The sequence below is a fragment of the Hemiscyllium ocellatum genome, chromosome 3 (genome assembly GCF_020745735.1).
Source record: "Hemiscyllium ocellatum isolate sHemOce1 chromosome 3, sHemOce1.pat.X.cur, whole genome shotgun sequence".
Classification (NCBI taxonomy): Eukaryota; Metazoa; Chordata; class Chondrichthyes; order Orectolobiformes; family Hemiscylliidae; genus Hemiscyllium; species Hemiscyllium ocellatum.
The window spans coordinates 138436708-138453604 of record NC_083403.1 but is presented as its reverse complement, the minus strand read 5'-3'; the positions used below and the strand labels follow the sequence as shown (position 1 = coordinate 138453604).

At 39.0% G+C, this 16897-nt stretch overlaps 1 protein-coding gene across 1 annotated transcript in view; it reads left to right on the top strand.

Moving 5' to 3' along the window:
• The window catches only part of zmp:0000001267 (b(0,+)-type amino acid transporter 1), a 29476-nt gene extending 20209 nt beyond the window's left edge, over positions 1 to 9267 (top strand). The window contains exons 7-8 of the mRNA XM_060855282.1: positions 2565 to 2652; positions 9034 to 9267. Of these exons, the coding sequence (XP_060711265.1) occupies positions 2565 to 2652; positions 9034 to 9267 (322 nt within the window). The remainder of the gene's footprint in view (positions 1 to 2564; positions 2653 to 9033) is intronic.
• The last annotated feature ends 7630 nt before the right edge of the window (positions 9268 to 16897 follow it).

Below are 16897 nucleotides of genomic sequence, written 5' to 3'. Positions count from 1 at the left end.
CAAAATTGTTTTCTTTTAAATATATCTATATTCAAACTCCTTAAATTCCCACCAGGCTGTCTGAGTCCCTCACTCTGATGGAGCCCTCAAAAAATATTGAGACCTATTCGTTTGAGTCTGAGATGCATTTAAGGCAGGTTGAATTGAAGCATCCACAAGGAAACTGTGCTGCTGTTTGAAAAGAAAGAAACTGCAGCATAATGGGAGATAGCACAAGAATGGTTCTAGGTGAATTGCTCATTTTGAGAGCTGGTGGGAACATGATGAACTGAATGGCACCTGCTCTATTTCTGTGACTTGGTTCAAACTAACTATTTCAATCATAGAGATGTACAGCACAGAAACAGACCATTTGGCCAACCTGTCTATGCCAATCAGATATCCTAAAGTAATCTGGTTTCATTTGCCAGCACTTGACCCATATCCCTCAAAACCCTCCCTATTCATATACCCATCCAGGTGCCTTTAAATGTTGTAATTGTACCAACCTCCACCACTTCCTCTGGCAGCTCAATCCATACACACATCACCCTCTGTGTGAAACAGTTGCCCCTAAGGTCCCTTTTAAATCTTTTACTTCTCACCCTAAACCTATGCCCTCTAGTTTTGGACTCCTCCAACCCAAGAAAAAGACCTGTTTATCCTATCAGTGGCCCTCTTGATTTTATAAACCTCTATAAGGTCAACCCTCAGCCTCCGACACTCCAGGGAAAACAGCCTCAGCCTATTCAGCCTCTCCCTACAGAGCAAAAGAGCAGTATACTATGGAAACAGACCATTCAGTCCAACTCCTTCTGTTGGAGTTACACTCAAACACAAGGGGAAACTTGGAGAAAGATAGCACACACGGGTATCACTTTGTCGATTTTTATTAATCTGTAAACATTCTGTGATCCCCTTAGCTGGAGTTTGAAACTAGCAGCCACATTTTCATTTATATACAAGAAAACAACTCTGAATTAATTTTCTTTTCAATTATCATTTATGTTTTTAGGGCATAGTCACACAATAACAACTTGATGCATCACATGACTTGAACTTGTTACTTCACGTTTCTTACTTTACAGAACAGTACACAACCTAATTAGTAATAAGGTCAAGAGTCACACAACACCAGGTTATAGTCCAACAGGTTTATTTGAAATCACAAGCCTCAGAGCGCTGCTCCTTCACTATGTCACCCAATGAAGCAGCTAAACCTTTTGGACTATAACCTGGTGTCATGTGAGACTGTCCACGCCAGTCCAACATTGGCACCTCAACATAATAATTTGTAATAAACAATGGCATGGGTAAACTATTCATACATTTATTTATAATTAAAGCAATTGGACTTCTATCTTCAATGGGAATGACCTAATTTGAGATAGTTTTGGTTTAATAACAAAATAACACACCCATGTGTTACATGGTTTGTGCCTTTATCACTATAAAATCACAGTTTCACCTGATTTATAAACAACAAGAAAGAACATCGCCCAAAATTATTATTAAAATACCTCTGCCTTATATCAATCACTTCCATTATTGTTCAAGCGTTCAATTTTGAATCTAACTTGACTCATTCACAGAAGTAAAGTTGTCCATTGTTATGTTTGTATAACTTGTCATTGAAAAAAAATCCAAGACGTCATTCCTATGCCTTATGAATTTAAAGGGATAGTCAACATTTGCAGCTCTGTTTTGAATTTTTTTTATCTCCAACTTAAACACACATGCCAACAGATTCAAGAACAGCTTCTTCCCCACTGATATTGGGTTTGCAAATGGACCTCTCAAATTTCAAATCTAATGTTGATCTTGCTTTTTGTACACCTTTGTTACAGCTGTAACTTTGTATTCCTCACGCTGTTCAATCACCCAATGATCTTTGTGTCTTTACGTTGTAATCTACTGGACTGCATGCAAAAACAAACATTTCATTGTACTTGGGTACATGCGACAATAAAAAATCAAATCAGGTTCCAGGCTATGTATAAGGCCGAGACTTTGGTGACCGTCCTGAGCCTGTGTAAGATATGATTCACAACGCCTTCAAGTAACTACATTTTGGATCCCTTGCATGGAGTGTCCTCCTTGCATCTTCACCATTTCCTCAGTAAAAGGATTATCAGTTAAAAATTGAGAATATTACTTAATTTTTTTCTCACTTGATGTGCAACATGGAACACCATGGCAAAAATAATCACTGGATAGAGTGGAATTCCCAAAATGATAATCAATTGACTGAAAGCCTGAAATGTTTCCAGAAAAGCAAATCCCTGAGTCAGAAATGTTGACAATATTTGTTATTCATTCCAAGATTTTCTGTGGACTTTAAACAATATTTAACATGTCTAAGGTTGATCTAAGATTCATAAAGGCTACTCAATATTTGATTTGGTTCCTAAACAGCAAGCAACTTTTCCAAATATGTGTATTTCGTGGGTGAGCCTTCATAATCCATGTAGACATTTAGATTAGTTACAGTATGTTAATATATCAAGTGGCTTCTCTTTGACATTGTGCAATCTCTTCTAGAACTGCTGCCTACTCATCAATTATGTATTTTTCCTGTCTTAAAGTTTCACAGCTTGGATGTTTTATAGTCTAACCTTTGCTGCATTGGTGTATATGAAAATTAAGAGACCTCATCTTCAACAGCCCTTCAAAGTAAGATGTCTTTTTAACACTATTACTTCTATGAAAAGACATTAATGTATTTTCAATATTTTTACCAGCATCAGTTATTAATGACATCAAATCACTGTTGTTTACAATTTCCCACTGATGTCATACCTTGCTTATTGATTTACAAATAGATAATGGATAAACACCTTTAAATGCACATTATACACTTACAAAATTCAAGCTGCAGGAATGTTTAAAATTTTGAAATTGGAAAAGGCAAGCCGACATCTTTGATAGGATTACGTTGTGAATTACATTTTGAAGAGATGACTAAAATAATGGACAGGGAAATGTTTATGGATCGTTTTCTATCAAATGCCTCCTGGAAGTTCATAAGGTCCAAAACAATTATAAAAGTTGAAATCCATGGAATTGAAAATAAGTCATTGACATTGTTTAAAAATTGGTTGACTTGCAGCTAACTGGATATCTAATTATTAGATATCTAATTATCTAATAGGAATCATAATGAGATCAAGTTCAACTTGTGTTTGAAAGGAAGAAACTCAAAACAGCTAAGATTCTAAACTTAGAGTTGTCTAACTTTAATCTGATAGTCAGAAATAACCCACAGTAAATTTGGGAGGCTCTTTAATGGGTAAAAGAAAAGATGATCAGTGAAAAGTGTTCAAAAAACAATTTAACATGGTAAAGAAATAGTTCATTATCCCAAGAGGCAAGAGCTCCAATTGTCAGTTAAGGCTGTTTTTTTTAAATTAGAGAAATAAGAGAAAAATCATACAACAATGCAGAAAGAAATTAAATAGACTATCAAATGGGAAATGTATAAAGAAAGGATGATATACTTGCAAGGATTATCAGAATCAACATAATTTTTTACAACTGCACTAAGAAATTAAGAGTGATCAGAAGTAACGCATGTTCCTTAAAACTGAAGATGATAATGTTATTGAAGATAAGGCAATGACAGACATGTTGAATAATTATTTTGCATCATTATTTAGTGTAGATGAGGTTATTCCTAAGGAGCTGGTATTAAATCACAGACAGGAACTCACTAAACCCAATATAAGCAAAATAAAAGTGATGCCAAAATTATGGTTTTAAAATATAACAAAGCTTCAGGATCACATGGCTTCAGTCCCTGGTCTAAAGAAAGTAGGTGAGAACATTGCATGAAATAGCAATGTCCATAGTTCTCTCGTTTAGAAACCTTCATTTAATTTAAAACGTTGTCCATGTAATTCATGGTGAATAGTGAGAGGGTGTTATAGCTGAGGTAACAACATCTGCTACTGGAAAAGTATTAGAGTCTATTGCTCATGATAGAGCAACTAAACACCTTAACATTTTTCAGCTGAGAAAGCCCCTTGGACATTTTAAAGAGATAACTGAAGTAGTGAATAGGGGAATATTTATGGATATTTTTGCATCAAATGCCTTCTGCAAGTTCCTAAGGTTTAAGAAGGTTATTAGCTAAAGTTGAAATCCATGGAATTGAAAACAAACCTCTGACACAGTTTAGAAACCAATTGATTTGACAGCAGATTGAGAGAAGGACAGTCCCAGAAGGACTGAAGAAAATAATTACAGAAGGTGGTTAAATGCATAAGCAAGTGCTTAACTGTGACAAAACTGGAATTTACTGGAAAAAGTTGCTGAGCAAGACATTTATTTGAAAGAAGAAAAGCAGGCTAAGGGACACAAGGCATCGAAGGACAAGTTACCCTAATGCTTATTCTTAATACCACTGGTAATGCTGTCCTTAGGCCTCTACTAGTGTACCATTCAGAAAATCCGAGGCACTTAAGGGTGTTGATAAGAATACACTTCCTGTTGTGTTTCGATTAGATTATTTACAGTGTGGAAACAGGCCCTTCGGCCCAACAAGTCCACACCGACCCGCCGAAGCGCAACCCACCCATACCCCTACATTTACCCCTTACCTAACACTACGGGCAATTTAGCATGGCCAATTCACCTGACCCGCACATCTTTGTGACTGTGGGAGGAAACTGGAGCACCCGGAGGAAACCCACGCAGACACGGGGAGAACGTGCAAACTTCACACAGTCAGTCGCCTGAGTCGGGAATTGAACCCGGGTCTCTGGTGCTGTGAGGCAGCAGTGCTAACCACTGTGCCACCGTGTTGTTTGGAACACCTAACTGATTTTTTTCTGAGTACATGAGTGGATACGTTCGTCCTTTTGTTGATGAGTACTCGAGAGAAAATAACCTCGATAATAGGTGTCTTTTGATTGTCGATAATTGTACTGCTCATCCACCTGGCATTGCTGAGTGTGCCGGTAATATTTGTGTTGTGTTCTTACCACCGAATACGACGTTGTTGCTGCAACTGTGTGACCAAGGCTTAATAGCCACACTTAAGGCTAACAACATGCAAAAAGGGATGCCTTTTATTGTAAGTGCCACTGACAGTCAGGGTAACTCTGACGCATCTTTGCGAGAGATCTGGAAACTGTACAAAGTAAAATTGGCAATCACCAGCCTTGGAGATGGTTTTGATATGCGAACAGGCTTAATGAGAAATGGTGTTTGGAGAAAACTGTGTCCCAAAGCAGTGAACAATTTTAAAGACTTAGAACAAGAAACAGTAAATACGGTAATAGTGACTTTGGCTAATGAGGCTAGGTTTGCGAAAGTTGACAAAGATGCTGTTGAAGAGGTTTTGGCATCCCATGACCAAGGACTGACAGATGAAGACCTGATGCAATTGCAAGAGGAAAGGATACAAATTGAAACTGAACACAATAGCAAACGGCCCAAAAGTGAAGTCATCCAGGAACTGAATATAAAGTACTTGCGTGAGATTTTTCTACGATTGACAGCGCTGCAATGATTGTGGAAAAGTATGACTTTAATTTTGAAAGGGCACGTAGGTTTAGGGCAGGTTTGCAGGATGTTTTGAGTTGAAAATGTGTTGCTGGAAAAGCGCAGCAGGTCAGGCAGTATCCAAGGAGCAGGAGATTCGACGTTTCGGGCATGAGCCCTTCTTTGGGAATCATGCCCGAAACGTCGAATCTCCTGTTCCCTGGATGCTGCCAGATTCCTGAAGAAAGGCTCATGCCCGAAACATTGAATCTCCTGCTTCTTGGATGCTGCCTGACCTGCTGCGCTTTTCCAGCAACACATTTTCAGCTCTGATCTCCAGCATCTGCAGTCCTCACTTTCTTCTCGGATGTTTTGAGTGCCTACAAAGACGTGCATGATAGAAAAATAGTAAGGCTAAACAGTCAAGCATATTGTCATATTTCAAGCCTTCCACATTAGACAATGAACCTTGACCTTCGACATCAAGGCAGGCAGACAGAGAAGAAAATGTAGATGTTAGTGACATGTCTGCCGCAATGAGTTCAGATGACGCAATGCTGTTAAAAGATGACCCTCCTCCTTTCTCTCCAATACCCCAGTCTCCTGTACTCCCACCACCCCAACCTCTGATGGCCTTCACTATATGTTAGTGTTATTTTATGAGTTATTTGGTTTGATTTGGGAGGTTATTTTCTTGGTCTGGGAACACTCAAACATTTTTCCCATTTAAACTAATGATAATTGCTTCTTTGTGTTACCTCATTTCGACTTATGAACCGTTTCACAGGAACGCTCTCCTTTCAGATAACGGGGAAACACCTGTATTCCAATGTGCCGATGACATGAAGATATGCTATTGTCAGCAGTGCAGATAGAAAAATGAAATTACAAAAAAGATTTTGACAGATTAACTGAGCAAATGCTGGCAAATGTCAGGTAATCAACTTTGGAGCTAAAAAGGGCAGAGCAGTGTACTATCAAAACAGTGGAAAGCTAAAAAGTCACAGTCCAAAAAACAGCTCAGGGCTTTGGTATACAGGTCATTTAAAATGTGATAAATAAATACAAAGAAAGAGGTGGGTGGGGGAGAATTAGAAGCACTGTGGTAAGGACAAGGAATGGGACTAGCTGAGTTTCTATTGCACAGGACTGAATGGTCTCTTCCTGTTCTGTAACTGTTCCATATTTCTAAGATTACATTGATTCCCAGTCCCTCAGCTCTCACATCCTTCTTCATGGTCTTAGTCCTTCCATTTCCTATAGTCTTTTCTAACACTCACAGGTGATGGGTTTTGCCCATCAATTTTACTGCTCCTCGGATGCTGCCTGACCTGCTGTGTTTTTCCAGCACCACTCTAATCTAGATTCTGGTTTCCAGCATCTGCAGTCATTGTTTTTACCTAACACTCTCAGAACCCTGAATTCTCCAAATCCAGTCTATCATGCATTTCTAACACCAGTGGTCATGCCTTCAATCATGCGCCATATAATTTGCTAATTATTTCTTTGCCGTCCTTTCCTTTTATTATTTCCTTTTCTTATTCTTGGCTTTTGGTGAGCTCTTGTATTATCTCCTTATAGTTGTTCAGCCTATTTCGTTTCATCTGATTGTGATTGTGTGAAGCACCATGGAATTGTTTGTCAATGCTATGTCCCTTTAATTTACTGATTGTTAGATATTAGATTAGATTACTTACAGTGTGGAAACAGGCCCTTCGGCCCAACAAGTCCACACCGACCTGCCGAAGCGCAACCCACCCATACCCCTTACCTAACACTATGGACAATTTAGCATGGCCAATTCACCAGACCCGCACATCTTTGTGTCTGTGGGAAGAAACTGGAGCACCCGGAGGAAACCCACGCAGACATGGGGAGAACGTGCAAACTCCACACAGTCAGTCGCCTGAGTGGGAATTGAACCCGGGTCTCAGGCGCTGTGAGGCAGCAGTGCTAACCACTGTGCCACCGTGCCGCCTTGTGAAGATTCAATGGACTCCATGGAAGACTAAAACTTGAAATTTATTTTGCTAATTCAGACAAGATTTTCTATGAAAAATATCAGAAACTCTGCAATGAATTAGTTCAGCCCTGTAAATATAGTTAATCATCTGAAGTTTGTTACTTGGAGCATTAATAAATTCATCTGTTTGCATGTCCCTAAGGCACCTCAGGAAGTAAAACTGAAGAGTTACCCTGAGTAGATCTGAGTGATAATTGATCATCTGGAGAAGGAGGCACTTTACAGCGAGTTAGAAAGATGAGGAGATTTAAGAAGTTAGTTGCAGAAGATGAGGTCTGAACAACTGGTGGTCCTCATAGATTTGTTTTTAGAAGTGGTGGATGAGAGTACAATTACAACACTGAATACAAAAGACGTTTGAATAAGTACATGAATAGAAAATATTTGGAGGGATATGGACCAGGAGCAAACAGGTGGGACCAGTTTAGTTTGGGTTTATGGTCAGCATGGACTGGTTGGATAGAAGGGTCTGCTTCATTGCTGTATGAGTCTATGATTCTATAATTCCTGACTGACGGTTTATATCTACAAGGTTATTGTCTGCTATCGTTTCAATGCATTGATTCCTCCTACAGAGTTAAAAGAGATTTTCCTTTCTTCAACCATTACATCTCTGACTCCCCTGACATAGTCATCTTACAGCTGTGAAATTAGCATCAAAATCTCCTTCAATTAACTTCCAAGAAAGGTATTGGGTGCTGCATAGAGTGCAGAATTGCAACTACTGGCAACAAAATAAGATTCAAAGAGACAGCAGCAGCTTGGGTAATGAGGGACTGCAATGGTGGAATGGCAGAAGCAGATATTTTCAATTAAACCAAAGAACTTCCAATTCACATCAGGTTGCAGATCTGGTTTTGTCAGCTTTACTGCAGATTATGAGTTCAATAACTAGCAGTGATTGTAATGGGGTCAGCCTGCTGAACCTCATAAACTGAGTACCTTGATTGAAGCAGATTAACAGCACCTCTCAGGGAGCCCTTGCTGACATAAAATGGTTGAGTGTCAGATATACTAACACTCTGGTGCTGAGTTTGTATGAAACAGTGTTATAGTCGCAGACTGTATATGTGTACATAAAGGATGTCTTGATGAGGGGATGTCAGCCTCTGTAAAGTTATTTCACAACCACGTTGTCATAGAACCATAGAATCAGTACAGAAAGAGGCCATTTGGCCCAACCCTTAAAAGAGGACCCGACCCAGACCCTGCCCCCATCCTCTCCTCGTAACCCCACATTTCCCATGACCAATCCACCTAAGCTGCACACCTTTGGACTGTGGGAGAAATCCAGAGCAGCTGGCAGGAATTCATGTAGACACAGGGAGAATGTGCAAATTCCACACAGCCAGTCACTGGAGGATGGAGTTAAACCTGGTGGTGCTGTGAGGCAGCATTGCTAACCACAATGCCTAAGAGAAGATCTATTGTAGCCACTACCACCTCTGTAAAAATAAACTAGAATTTACTAAGTGCAATAAGCAAAACAAAAAGAAAATTAATGTCTTGTGTGGCACTTATTGAAAACTTTATCTTTCCACTTATAGGTGCCGATGCTTGTGCCAGTGTTCATGCTAATTATTTCAACCTACCTGGTGGTGGCGCCAATTGTTGGAAATCCTCGGATTGAATACTTGTTTGTTTTTGTATTCATGCTGTGCGGTCTCTTGATTTATTTCCCTTTGATTCACTTCAAATTATGGGCAGGCTCATTGGGCCAGGCAACTGTGTTTCTGCAGTTGCTGCTAGAGGTGGCACCAACCCAGGCAAACCTAGACTGATTATACAAAATGGAAAATATTACAGATGCTGGAAATCGCAACAGAATCAGCAAACCATGGAAACACTCAAAAGTTGAGGTGTCATCTATGGTGGGAACAGACAAGATGTTGCACCACTATAATTTATCTTTATTAAAAAAAGGATTGATGATTTGCTGTTATTTACGGTGAAAGTAACCATTCATTTACAAACTGCAAGTTTATGGTTGGTTACAAATTGTACAGAGATGCAACACTCTTTAATGAATTGCAATAGTACAAGATGAATGCAAGTCAGTGAAAAACACTTAGGACTGAATATTCTCATTTTCACTTAGTGTTTTGTTGAGTGAGAACCAAGCCCAATTTGCCGTGGCTCACAGCAACTTCTTTCTCATGCAATTGTGTCTCTTCAGCTCACTAATTATGCACCTACGTTGTCTGTTTTATGCAGTTGTGCAGCAGGAGAGACAGAGACACCCATCACTGCCAATACAGTTCACACTAGTGTCACTGTATTTATAGCCCGGCTCCACAGGTCAGATACTGAAACTGCCTCTCAAACAGTGGGTGTTTGATCATTACGACTGAGGACATGGTCCCCAAAAGAAAATGTGTTCTCCGCTTTGTAAACAGACAACTGGATGTGCTGGTGGAGAGTGTGGGTGAGAAGAGAGGGTCACTCCCCTATCTTGCTGACCACCACAGGAGACCGTAACACCAGACACAGCCTGACCTCCTCACAGAGAGTGGACCAGGCCAGTGCTGTGTCTGGGGTTAAAAGGAATGCTTAGTAATCTAAAAGCCGTAGAGTGTATCCTGCACAAATGTATGAGAAGCTGGTATAACTTTGTGCAAAACAACCAGGCAGAGGCATGCAAGTCATTGGTGTCCCTTGGTTCCAATGTTAAAGGGTCATGGTAATGGTAGCTACAGAGTGAATTTGTCTTCCATATGCAATCAAATGATGGCCAGGTCAAGAAAGTAGCTTACTGTAGCTGACGGATACCCACGCAGACATTGGGAATTTGGGACTAGTTTTTTGCCAAAGGAGAAGACATTTGGAAATGGTGTAGAAACAAACTGAGTGGGTTATTAATGAGATATAAATTCATGGAATATAAATGGCTCAGTGATTAGCACTGCTGCCTCACAGCACCAGTGTCCCAGGTTCAATTCCAGCCTCAGGCAACTGTCTGTGTGGAGTTTGCACATTCTCCCTGTATCTGCGTGAGTTTCCTCCGGATGCTCTGGTTTCCTCCCACAGTCCAAAGATGTGCAGGTCAGGTGAATTGGCTGTGCTAAATTGCCCATAATGTTAGGTGCTGGATCAGTGGTGCTGGAAGAGCACAGCAGTTCAGGCAGCATCCAACGAGCAGCGAAATCGACGTTTCGGGCAAAAGGTCTTCATCAGAAACATCGATTTCGCTACTCATTGGATGCTGCCTGAACTGCTGTGCTCTTCCAGCACCACTGATCCAGAATCTGGTTTCCAGCATCTGCAGTCATTGTTTTTACCATAGTGTTAGGTACATCAGTCAGAGGGAAATGGGTCTGGATGGGTTACTCTTCAGAGGGTTGGTGTGGACTGGTTGGACTGAAGGACCTGTTTAGGGAATCTAATCTAATCAAAATGCTGCTCAATATCAAGGTTCTGAAGTCACCATTAAAATCATCAGGGGAAAATTGCAAAGCTCTTTCTTGAAGTTGAATTTCTGTTTTTTTTTCCTTCTTGCCACCTACCTCAACTTTCTCAGCATTGCCCAAGCCACACAAAGCAGGTGAAAATTCCATCCTATGGAAAGCATTTCAGGGCAGTTTATAAAAACAGTCTTCAGTCCACTTCTCCTCTAGTTCTTCATCTATCCCTTAATTATTATGCTGCCTATAGAGAGTGAACTTGAGGCTAGGGATATGGAAGTTTGGGGTATTCTGCATCGACACTGTATGCTGTTTAATTTAAAATTAATAAAAATGTTATTTCTGGGTAATAGTTTATTGTTTCTGATGAACAAGCAAACTTCTTGTATTGGCAAACTATTTGTTATATTAATGAAATAAAAGTTTTATAGAAATAACTCAAAACAAAAGAAATGTTGGCACTGAAGTAACATTTACATGCAAATAAAGTTGGTGAGAATTGCCAAAATAAACCAAAATTATAACCTTTTGCAAGATTTCTCATTGCCATCACAGATATTCCATCTTCATCATTACAAGTTGCTGGCTTTATCAGCATTTCTGTGTGTTTAACCTTTGTTTTTAGTATTCTTTCACTGACTATATATTATTAACTGCTGTTTGAAATTATTGTAGACACCAGATTTAGAGCTGACTTTCCCCAGGCTCATTACTATGCAAGACCATACTTGTCGGATTTCTGACATCAACCTCATTGTGTGGCCATTGTGAATTCACAGCACAAATTGGCCCTGTTCTGGGAGCTCTCTCGTAAGTAGGAGGAGACAGGAAATAATCCACAGCCACAGCTTTCAAAGGCTGCATTCACTACATAAAAGAACTCCTTTCAATACTGTTGTAGAGAAAACTCAGAATCAGGTGATGGAGATCTCCTTCATGTGTAGATAATGCCTTGGAGATATTTTGAAAGGAAACTAACACATGGCAAGAGACCTACTGGGATTCCAGGCTGTTGCTCTAGAGGATAAGTGTTACAATCTGCTTTTGCACATACCCCAAATAAGCTGATTTCCCCATAAACTTAAACTTCATCAGCCAAGACCATGGTTATGCCTGAAACATCGATTCTCCTGCTCCTTTGATGCTGCCTGACCTGCTGCGCTATTCCAGCAACACATTTTTAAGCTCTGATCACCAGCATATGCAGTCCTCACTTTCTCCTAGTTGATTCTGAACAGCCTTTGTGGATGAATTGAGAGAAAAGAACTCTGGGAATCACACCTGTGTTAATTTCCAGATGAATTCAGTTGACTTTCATATGAAATGAACAATTTTTAAAAGAGTACTTTTGAAAATCTAAAATATCATGCATGATGCACCAGGATGAAAATCCGGTAACAGTCCTTCTTTGAACTTTTTCATTCATGCGATGTGGGTGTCATTGTCTAGACCAACATTTATTGCCCAGCCCTAATTGCCCCTGTTAAGGTGGTGGTGAGCTGCCTTCTTGAACCACTGCAGACCACATGATGCAGATGCACACATAGTGCTGTTAGGAACATAGCAGGAACAGGCCATTAGCCCTTCGAGCCTGCTCTACCATTCAATATGATTGTGGCTGATCATCCAACTCAGTATCCTGTTTGTACTTTCTCCCTAAACTCTTTGATCTCTTTAGCACTAAGACCTATATTCAACTCCTTCTTGTAAATACTCAATATTTTGACCTCAACCACTTTCCATAGTAGAGAATTTCACAAACTCACCAATATCTGAGTGAAGAAATTTCACCTCATCTCAGTCCTATATGATCTTCCCCTTATCCTTCGACTGTGACCCCTGTGTTATCCACCTACCCCCCCTTCACCGTTTTGAATATGGATGCCACGTCTGCAGTTTTTCAATCCTCTGGTACTTCTCCAGAATCCAATGATTTTTAAAAAAATTACAACCAATGCATCCACCATGTCTGTAACTTCAGTGTGTGCCTTCAAGATGAACTTGTGGATGATGATATCTCCATGTATCTGCTGCGTTTATCCTTTGATTTATCCTCTCACTCTGACACCACTAACAATTTAACTCCCTCTATGTTATATATGTTACAACACCTGGTTATAGTCCGACTGGTTTATTTGGAAGCACTAGCTTTTGGAGCACTGCTCCTTCAGGTAGCTGGAGGAGCAGTGATCCAAAAGCTAGTGCTTCCAAATAAACCAGTCGAACTATAACCAGGTGTTGTGTGATTCTTAACTTTGTCCACCCCAGTCCAACACCATCTTCTCTACATCATGGCTACATTAGATATATAACTGGTTCTTACCACTTTATTTCTGTGGATGGCGCTCTTGCCCAGCTTGACGTTTCTCTAGTAGCAGAGGTAAGAAACTACGCTTCTCCACTGACGTAGAGAAAAGCAGAAGTCTACTGGTTCCGCTTGTTGCAAAAGTAGTGCTCATGTTTGGAAACAAATTTATTGCAAACAGAGTTATTTTATATATATATAGGCGTTGACATGAGTATATGTAACAATATATCACAGTTCTGACTGAGATTGAAGGGATGCACTGTTTCATTTTCTAGTACAACTCATCTGTTTGTCATAGCAAATGTTATAAAAGTTGATGATCTGGCCAAATATGTAGAATGTGTTAAAAACATATCAATTAGCTTTTAGTCAAGAACAAATAGTTGGTTTATTATCTTAATTTAACATATTTAAACACAAAGATTATTAACAGTTTAGATTCTGTAATATATTATTATATATGTACCCTTTCGAAATAAACCACCATATATACACAAGTCTGAGGATAAACAGAAAAGTGAAAACTCTACAGAACATTACTTTTAAAATATGTTGCGCAAATAATAGCTCAACTCATGAAAAATTATAAATAACAGATTGTTCTGATTATGAAGTTATTCTGCACACACAAACTGATGACAGCAGCACAGTTGTAGTCGACTAAAAGACCTTCACTTCACACATTAGTGGTAGACTCCAAAGAATCCTCTCAGAGACCCTCCATGAGTGGTAAAGATGATCTTTGATGGGTTTTCAGTTCACACACTTTGCTAAGAGGAATTGCAAAGAAAGAGAGAGAGAGAGAGAGAGAGAGATCAATGTGCTGGTGATCTTCAGGTAGGTCAAATTCTGTCTCACTGAGTTCAAAACGATAACATTTCTATCCCACACAAAAACTGTACCTCTCCATGAAAGTTCTCTAGTCTATATGACTTCATATGAATTCCCTGTCCTTGTTGTAGGTGTGCAACATTATTGTTGTTGTATCCATTGCCTTTTTCTTAGCAAACAGCCCCCAGTTAAAAACAAAATTGGGGAAACATCTATTCACCAAGAACTGAAAGACTCCCACAATTTTCACTGCTGCTAAATATAGCAGTCAGCAATGAAAGAACTGTGGTCTGAGGTTCAAAATCTAACATCTTAATGTGTCTAATAACTTTTAAACCATGTCTCCATTATTATCTTCAGCTCTACCAAACATTTTAACTTTAAAAAACTTATTACCTGTGTTTGGGTGTGCAATTGATGTCATTTTCTTTGGAGGGCGAGGTGGAATTAGTAATAAAAACTTCCTTTTTCACTCAGAGAAACCTAACAAATGGATCCTTTACTTTGATTTTGAAAATACATCTTAAATTAATATATCAGATAGCTGCCTAATCAAAGGAATAAAAATAAGCAATGTAATCGATCAAGAGGGGGTTAAAAAGGGAGGAGCTGAGTTAGCCTTCCTCACCTGGCCATAACAGGCTTGTATAACAACTTAAGAAAGTAGTCTCAAACACTTTTGCTTCACACTAGCTATAATATACAATGACACAAAGGGAAATTTAATACTGTAGTAAGTTTCAGGACAGTGTATCAAGTAACTCCAACATATGTTACAATAATTGCCATTCTATGTAATCATGCAGTTGACATTGCAGAAACTGTGCTTTGTCTTTGCACAATGTTATATATAAGTAGCACACACATTTTGTGCTTCCTTACTGTAAACCTTTGCTGCTTTTTGTCATTTTTGCATGTTCTTTGCCACCTTGTTTCCATTGTGAATCCTTCTTCTTCCGCCCTCTGTTCAAAAGTAGATCTAACCTACAGCGCCATGATCATGGGTGGAACAACAAAGCAGATCTCATTTTCACCCCAGCCAGAACAAAGACCTAAACTGCTGTGCTCTTCCAGCACCACTGATCCAGAACAAAGATCAAACCTAATGCCAGCAATATCAATCTGATTTGGACCTACTGTCCAGCCAATTGAACCAACCGATCCCATGAGGTCTCTGAATTGCCGTGGCAACATGAATTGTGACATACTGTGGTTGAGGTTCCAAATCTCTTCACAGCACATGACTGATCACGATTCTGTCCTACTCTTAACATTTGCCATTTGTGTATGTTGCAAAGGTTTACCATGTTATGCATACACCTTCCTTGGCTATCAAGTCCCAGAATTGGACTTGAACAAGGAGTTTCTGGTGCAGGGGCAGGAGTGCTACCACTGCACTACAAAGGCCGTTATGAATTCATGGATCAATATTTACAATCTCAAAGGCTTTGCCTAATCGATGTTCTGATCAAATATTTTCTGAAGATTTTCTTAAATTGCCAGCCTTTTCTAGGCAGCAAAATTAACATTCAAAGTATTCAAAATTAAAACAAATTGACATTTTCACAATAATTACATGTTTATTAAATTGTCTTTTCAACTGTGTCTTCAATGGTGTCTCCCAAAAGCTTTGTCTCAGTCTTTATATTTTTGCCACAGCAGTGATTCTGTGAACTGAATTTAAATTGAAAATAGTACCTAAAATCAGAGGATTCATGTGCACTTTTCTGTAAATTGAACTGATGGGAATATTTTCCTTGAGGGTCCAATACTTGATGTTATTTTGAATATCAAAATGATACTTCAAGAATTTTATTGAGATAAAATTGTACCAAATGTTCTCTTTTAAGCAGAAAAATTGTGAAAGACTGTATGTGAGAAACATTTTGACGATGTATTGATCAAACATCTGTTGTAGTTTAGATTGGATGATCATGGTGAGGGAAATGGTGAGGTCATTCAGTTACATTCTAAACGTCTTGTACTAAGCAGTTTTTTTTTCCCATTAGCAGATCAACATAAATGTTTTTAATTAGTCGTATCCCGCTCTTTCTGGTGACTTTAATTGTTTGACATGTTCAACTATGAATGGTGCACTTCTTTTCAACTTAGACCAATAGTTATGTTTGCTCATTGCTCACATTTAAAAACATAACCCTCAAACATTGCACTGCTAAATAAGCTGCACCTTCTGGCACAACATTGGCAAGAGTTCATGCAGAAAGAAACAAGGGAAACTTATCTGATATTTTCCCTCTACTCTGAGATATAGGTTGTGGTGGTACATTTTCATCTGATTGATGCCATTGTGTGCTGTGTTTCTGAACCAGGTATGATTTGCCAAATGTTCTTGAACTGTAACCATTTGTCTGGAATTATTTGAATAAACTGCTGAGAAGCACTAACAAGCCTCTGGGTCTGAAATGAAAACACAGTACGGGTTTAGCGATTTGTTTTCATTTTATGCCATTGCAACTTTAATTATTTAAAACAAAGCAAATATGACCAACAAAATGGTCTATAACTACATCAAACAAATGAACTGAATCATTCAAGATCAACACAAGGCTGACTTCTTCAAATTCTTTCATTATGGTATCCTTGGAGGTAGTCAAGAGGGACAAATTCCACCATACTCTCAAAGCAGATGCACTTATACTTGAGAACCTATAAATCATAGTTGAATATTTAACTATCTGAATTTCTGTCTCTTGTCCCTGATTAGAAATCTAAGCTCCAGCTCCAGTTTTATTGATATCCTGAATACACAGCAACAGTTTGCAGTTAATAAATTTCACTATTCATGATTAGTGACATTCTTGACAGATGAGATCTATGGAATCCCAGACTGAGGATGGGGAATCATAATCT